Source organism: Cryptomeria japonica, chromosome 3 (genome assembly GCF_030272615.1).
Source record: "Cryptomeria japonica chromosome 3, Sugi_1.0, whole genome shotgun sequence".
Classification (NCBI taxonomy): domain Eukaryota; kingdom Viridiplantae; phylum Streptophyta; class Pinopsida; order Cupressales; family Cupressaceae; genus Cryptomeria; species Cryptomeria japonica.
In genome coordinates, this window is record NC_081407.1 from 273,083,523 (window position 1) to 273,090,681 (window position 7,159).

Consider the following 7,159-nt stretch of genomic DNA (forward strand, 5'->3'; position numbering starts at 1 on the left):
TTTTTTAAGTAAGGAAAAGGAGATATTTAGTGTGCGTCATTTGATAAATGATGGTTAAATAGAGGAATTTTGACATTAGAGCATGTGATGTTCTATATTTAATATTATAATTGCTTTATGTTTTCTAGTTGAATTATTCGTGTATGTTTGTTATTAGATGTGCTATGCTTTCACATTTTTAGGGGCTATGGTTTAAAAAAGTAGAATTAGTGGGTGTTTAAAGTAATCAACTATGGGGTTAAATGAATAAATTATAAATAAATATTAACTGATGTAGATTAATTAAGGATGAGGGGGTTTTCAATTGGGATGGTGGTCATCTTGGTTATTGTTGTATGTAACTTGATGATGAATGTTGGTTACAAGGATTGTTTCTTTGGTGATTAAGTTTACTTTTGACTTTTTATGCAATGTTGCAATAACTAAGAAAATTTTAGGAAGGTTGTGTTTTACAACTCTTACATAATAATATTAATAATGTAAAATATTTATATTGAATTATAGTGCATTAAGAGATATGGATTATTGGGAACACTTGTATATTGTAAGGAATGTTAGTTATATACTTAATGTGAAGGTCACTTAGGGTAGAACATTTAATTTGGGGGTTCATGGTTTAGAAGTGCATGATTTATGTAATACTACTTAGTGGTTTTATAAAAGATTTTCTTATAAAAGCAAGCACATGGGTAGTTGTTGGGGTTGGTTAGATTACACATTTTGAGTTGTTAGATGCTTCAAAGACTTTACATGGAGACTATCCAAATGTATTGTAATATAATTGTTAAGATAAATTTGAAAAACAAAATTATATTTTTTTCTTATAAAAATTATGTGGAATTGATATATTTCATTATGTTTTATATCTGTTTAAATATAATTAGAATATCAATCAATGCAAACTTTAATAATAAACAACTTAAAAACAACACCATCTTTATTTAAATGCAAATATTAAGACAATATGCCCAATCAAACAACCTTATGAAAACTTATATTAGTTATGTTCAACAACCTTCTTACCTAAAAGAAATGCTCTTCACTCTTTGTTAATGCTTTTGTGTTTGGTGGAAGATTAATTGTATCTTTACCCTTTTTATGTTTATCTTTCTTTGTTATAATAGGTGCTGGGGTGTTATTTTCAAAATTACTTGTTAAGGAAAATTTGTCCAGAATCAATTTTTATCTAATAATAATCTAATATTTTTCCGATAGGCAATTCCTTGTGGGGTTTGACCCCCACCGGAATTGTCTCACGTCGCGAAAACACAGATTTCCCGTTGCCACCAAATTTTTTTCCGAAAGGCTTTCTGCGACAGCTCATGTAACGCGTGGTTAGGGAAAATAAATCTGTAGCTGAGGGGATCATTCCCTATCCTCCACGTTCGTTGGAGGCAAAGCATGCAGGTGGGTGGTGGCAACTGGGAATCTCAATAGTTTTATCTGCTTCGAATCTAGTATTGCTTTCATTCATCTTTTCACTCACAGAGCAGAGAAGAGAGGAAGTTGTTTGTGTTTTCATGGCAAGTGCAGCCGAATGGGCCCTCTCTCACCCTTTTACCTGTAAGGCAAGCTTCCATTGCTATGCACAACGTGCAAAACCCTATTCTCTAAACATTGGATGGTGTAGCCATAGGCGAAGGGGATCATGGACCCTTGCCTTTGCTCTAAATAAACCTGCAAACACACAGGAAAAGGAGGAGGCAGTGCCCTCTCCACTACGCCTGCAAAAAGGTAACATCCATTTTATTACTATAATCATTGCTATTCACATACTCTTTTGTGTTTTTATGTTTGCACTTTCGAGAGGCGTCCCAAAAATAGAAATAAGTGAGACTTCTAATAAGGGCCTCCTTGGAACTGTAGTCCTTTATTTATGTGGAGAAATCTTTAAAAGAGTTTTATGAAGCGACGAGATTGAATTTCAGTCCTCTTTGATTTGAATGATGTTTGTGCTCAAATGTCGTTTTGTTTAATTTAAACTCTTTTTAGTTATGTCTGAAAATTGAAATAAATCATTAAATATCATGTGAAACATCCTCAGATGTGTTCTTGTGCATGTGTGCACACATCATTTAGTGTTTCTTCATTCTCGTGATGTGTCATGATGCCTGAATCGTCGCTGTTTTTGAGACTTCGAGTGCATGGTTTTTAATAAGAATTTCTGGTCTTAAGCAATGATGGAGGGTGGAAAGGTGAAGTATTTATGAAGGAAAATAAACTTTCCCTAAATTTTAGCTAGGCCAATCCACTAAGATGCATGCACTTAAGTATAAATTAACTTAGATTAAACATGTGGTAGCTGAATATGATAAATCAGATAATTGCAATTGCTATTTTGGGAAGTAAACAAGGAGGAGAGATTTACTTAGTTCCTGGAATGATTGACGCCACATAAGCTTGCTAATGCACTGAAATCAGAATGCCTCGAGACTGGAAATGTTAGTCTCTACCTGTCCTTTACATGTTGCTTTTTGATTTTCTTGATCCTCTATTGTCTGCTCTGTTGTAAAGACTACTGGTATTTAAATGTACCTCTAGAGGGTTGCTGGATCATAAACGGGATGTGGTCTCCCACGCCAGCCTCCAAAAAAGGCTGGCTTTATGGTCACATTAAGGTTTAGTAAGTTGCAAGCAAGCATGCAAATGTCCTACATGATGATCATGCAGATTCGAATTCATCATTATGCACAAAATCGAATTAATTTGTTATTAATTGCTCCTTGAATGCTCTAAGAATGTTAATGAGCTTGACTGAGAGAGGATGTAAGATGAATGTAATTTAATGCTTTTAAATACAAGTGCATAGCAATAATCATGCAAACATATATTAAATCAGATTAGGGCAAAAAAGGAAAAGGTAAGAGTTGGTCCAAATTTGGATTTTGGAAATTAGGGGTCAGATTTGCAGGCACAGGATTGATCATGGGTTTGTAGGATTGACCTGGGACAGGGGAATGGTAGGATCTAGGCAGGGAATAAATGCTTAGACATAGGGTAATTAAAGGTGTGTGGATGCTAATAAAATAAGAATGAAATACATAGGAACGAGAGATGGAATGAATGTGTATAGGATTGAGGAATGAGCTCAATATTACACAAGATTGTTCTATTTGTTGATATGTTATTGCATTAAGATACTTTCTCAAGATGGGCTCAAAATAAATGGGAATAGGTATGGGTATGCAAATTCAGCATTATAGTATTTAATAGTTGAAAATAAATAAAATAGGCTCTTCTGAATTAGTTAGGGTACATAAATGCAATAAAGAAATAATGATTAGATTACTCTAACTTAAGGAGCTGAGTGTAGATACTAGACACACCATACAAACACATTAAAAAAATGGGCAAAGAGGATTATAGTATTGAGCTTTGTTTGTGATAGGAAGATTTTTGGCTTTGACTTGCACTTAGTGATCCAACTTTGAACTCCGCTTTTAGATGTGAAACCATGAAGCTTGGAGAGATTGATAAATGAACTATGCTCTGTCTCGTTCAATCCCACACCTACAGTTCTGGTCTGTGTGGCTGTGTTTTTGACCCTTTTTTTGTGTTATTTACCTTGGTTGACGACCTTACAATCTGTACTTCAGATCTTTAGAATTTTGTTCATCTATGATACTTGAAATGTGTGGTCCCTGAGAACATCATTATAACTTGCTGAGCTAGGAGAGGAAGGTGACCAACTTCCTAGCTTTTGCTTTAGTCAATCCTTGGATTGATTAAATGATTTTGATCAAGTTGGAAGACATGCCAAACAGAAAATGGAAAAGTCAATCTTTCCTTATGGTTTTCGATGTTGATGCAATGCTCTCTTGTCATGCCCCCCACCATAAGAAAATAATAATAATATAAATATAAAATAATAAATATAACAGATCACCCTTATAATCAATACAAGTTCGGTTTATGCTACTTCAAAGGGGAAAAACAATGAAAGGTTTGAACGAAGGCAATAACTGAAAATGAAAAGAAATCCCATTTGAAATCAAATGCCCTGCTATGTATTTGACTGAAATTTTGCTGAAATTTGTTGAATCTAGGTGTTGTTAATGACGATCACTACTGTAGGGTGCCAAATATTGCAGAAATGACACTGAATTCTTGTCATGGTACTGGGATTCATTGTTTTTTATCACAAGTACTATTTCGAACTCATGGGAAACATATTTACTTTACTTTGTTGAGTCAAGTTGAAGCCAAGGTTTCTCCTTGTTCCACATTCTCAGTTTATTTTGCTTTTAAAATATTCACTGGTTCTTGTCATGGCACTTACTGGGATTCATTGTCTTTTATCACAAGTAATATTTGTAATTCATGAGAGACATGTTTTTATTCCTTTGTTTTGTGCTTATCCATGTTATTTATGTCTTGGAATTGAAGTCTCATATCAGAATTAATAATTTGATCTTTTTGAGTTTTAAAGGATTTACCTTGTATGTTTCTAGTCATCTCAAGATGTGTGACCTTCATGAGTAGGCATCACACTAATGAAAATTTGTCGCAACCTAGGTTTTTGTTATGGTAACTCCATCTTTACTACTCAGACATCTCCGCTGTACAAAGATTGTATTGCAGAATTATTTTATGCACTTTTGATATGTTTATACGTTTTATTCTATAGAGAGCATTCTGAAGTAGATTACTAGATGATGTACTTGTTCTACTATCAACATTTGCTCTCTTTTATGCATATAGAATAAGGAAGATTATGAGGATGACCATGGAGAAAATCCAATTTTTGGATTTATGTTTGGAAATGTTGATAATTTCGGGGAACTTGAAGTGGAATACCTTGATGAGGTTTTTTCTCATTGTTTTCTTTACCATTTTTTTATTTTCTTTTATTCTGAGCAATAAATTTCCTATTTATGCCATGAAATTTTCTAGATTTATATCTTTTAGTGCCATGGATTTTGAATTCATGAAACTAAAGAGATATAAATCTAGAAAATTATTGTATGCTAAGCAGCAACCCCTTATTATCCTTAACAACAATGATCAGGAAAGGGCAGTGATTGCAAAGTGAAAGGGCAGCGATTGCATAAGTTGTATCTTTTCAAGACTAAGGGTTGTAACCCTTCCCACCTTGGAGTGTATAAAACGAGGAAGCTTCATTTAAGGAAGGCATCAAGTGAGAATTGGAAAACAAAAGGGAAATAAAGGTATAAGGCAGATGTAATATTAGATAAGTTTGAATATAATATTAGATTATGAATTAATAGATTTGTAGATGTACTTTGCAGAAATCAAGTAATTGCTATTTGTAAGTACTTTATTTGCTATTCCTTTATGATTATTTAGTGGCAAATGCATATAGCAAGTTCTTATAGGAAATCAAGTTTGAATTTATTAGAAATGGTTTGCAAATAGGAAGGACGACCAACTTCTTGAGTTCATGAGATATCAAGCACACCACCTCCAGATGGATGGATAAGAGATTTTGCCATGCTCATGGGCTTAAGTTTGAACTTGTCATTATTCTAGAAGTTTTGCTGCCATAATGAGTTTCCAATCATTTTCAAATATAGATTTTCTGATTATACTAAAATGATCATTACTTCCAGCATTTGTAATTGTAAGTTGTGCAGCTTGCTACATTTGCAGCCCACTCGCAAGTGATCTAAGTATCTTGTCTTAAATGCATGCATTTTCAGGCATGATGTTCTTCATCTTCGCCTGAGAAATCGCTATGGGCAGTACAAATTGGACCTCTATGAGGTCCAACCGCTAGTTTTTAACAGAAAAGACGACACATACGCGAGGTTTAAGTAGTAGAGAATAAGTCTCCCGAAATTAAAATATTATTAATACAAAGCCATATGTGCAACTGGAAAGCTGCACACCCAACATGAATATGGAGCATGGCTCCGAATAGAATGAATGCCTGTCCCTCTACGAAAACAGCAGAGAAACAGAAGAAAGGAAAAATAAAGTAAAAACAATTTATAGTACAACGATTTGCCCTGACGCTGAAGCTCAAGCATATCCACCCTTATATCCATTTCTATTATCACGCCTATTATTCCTGAACGCACAGCACCCCACAGAATAAACCACAACCAGAGCGATGAGCATTATAATATTGATAACTGCAATCTTACGCCAGTCGTGCTTCAAGTTCGCCAGCACACCCGCCTTGCATGAGTTACAGCTATAGCACAGCTGATCCTGTTCATTATTCCATCTGCTACAGTCCACGTCCGTTGAGTTGGTTGTCGTGGAAGTCCAATTAGTGGCGTTCACATACACAAAGCCGCACGATGTTGGAGGCTTGCAGCAACCCGACTGCACAATTCGATTCAAATTTCACATGTTATAAACACATAAAGACATCAAAACCACACTAATCGTAATCTATGAAAGAGGAAGAAATCAAATTCTCCGTTGTTACAATATCTATGATAAACAGGAGATTTTAGGCCTATTACCTGAATTGGGGATAAATTCTTTTTGTAGAACTGCTCTGCAACTTCGTTGACCGAATCATCGGCGAGGCTTTTGCATACTTTGGCGTCCTGAAGGCAGCTTTTGATTTTGTTCCAGTTGCTGCTCTTCTCCACTCTCTTCTGCAACCAGTTTGAGTAGTCCCCCAGCCTGTATTCTTTGTACCCTTTTCCTGAAACTGTCTCCCCGGCGCCCTTGTTGGTGACTACGAAGGCGAAGACAGTGAAGCAGAACAAGAGCACAATGAGAATAAACATGACAGCAGAGTAAAACCAGAGCAGCCATGTGACTCTGCAACAGGCACCCACCAGACCAGCGAGAGAGACGATCATAAGAAAGGCTCCAATGGCGATGACAGGCCATTGAAGAAACTTCTCGCAATCACTGTCTGCCTTTGTTGCGAGCCATATTCCTCCGCCCAATACCGGGATGGACAGCACAAATGTCGCAAAATTTAGTAATCCGATGATGTTGTTGCTGAAACGAACCATTCTTGAATCTCTTTCAACCAAGAAAAAGGATAAAACTAAGCCTGGAATTCAAGCACTGCTTGTATAGGAAGAAAGGATTATAGTTCTGTAAATGGAATGGAAGTGCAGGGAACTTATAAAGCAGAGGAAAATTAATGGCATTAGGAGAGGGGTAGTGAGGAGGAAACTCCCGTGGTTGCGTCTCCGCGTTTATAATACTGCGTGTGTTGCTTAGTGGT

General features: G+C 35.7%; 1 protein-coding gene across 1 annotated transcript; it reads right to left on the reverse strand.

Annotated features, from left to right (window-relative positions):
* Positions 1-5,771: 5,771 nt before the first annotated feature.
* LOC131063893 (tetraspanin-8) lies at positions 5,772-7,033 on the reverse strand. Its single transcript, XM_057997843.2, has 2 exons — positions 6,435-7,033; positions 5,772-6,291 (listed from the first exon to the last, which is right to left on the reverse strand). Exons 1-2 carry the CDS (start codon positions 6,939-6,941, stop codon positions 5,983-5,985), a joined length of 816 nt encoding a protein of 271 aa, XP_057853826.1. The 5' UTR covers positions 6,942-7,033; the 3' UTR covers positions 5,772-5,982.
* Between the last annotated feature and the right edge of the window lie 126 nt (positions 7,034-7,159).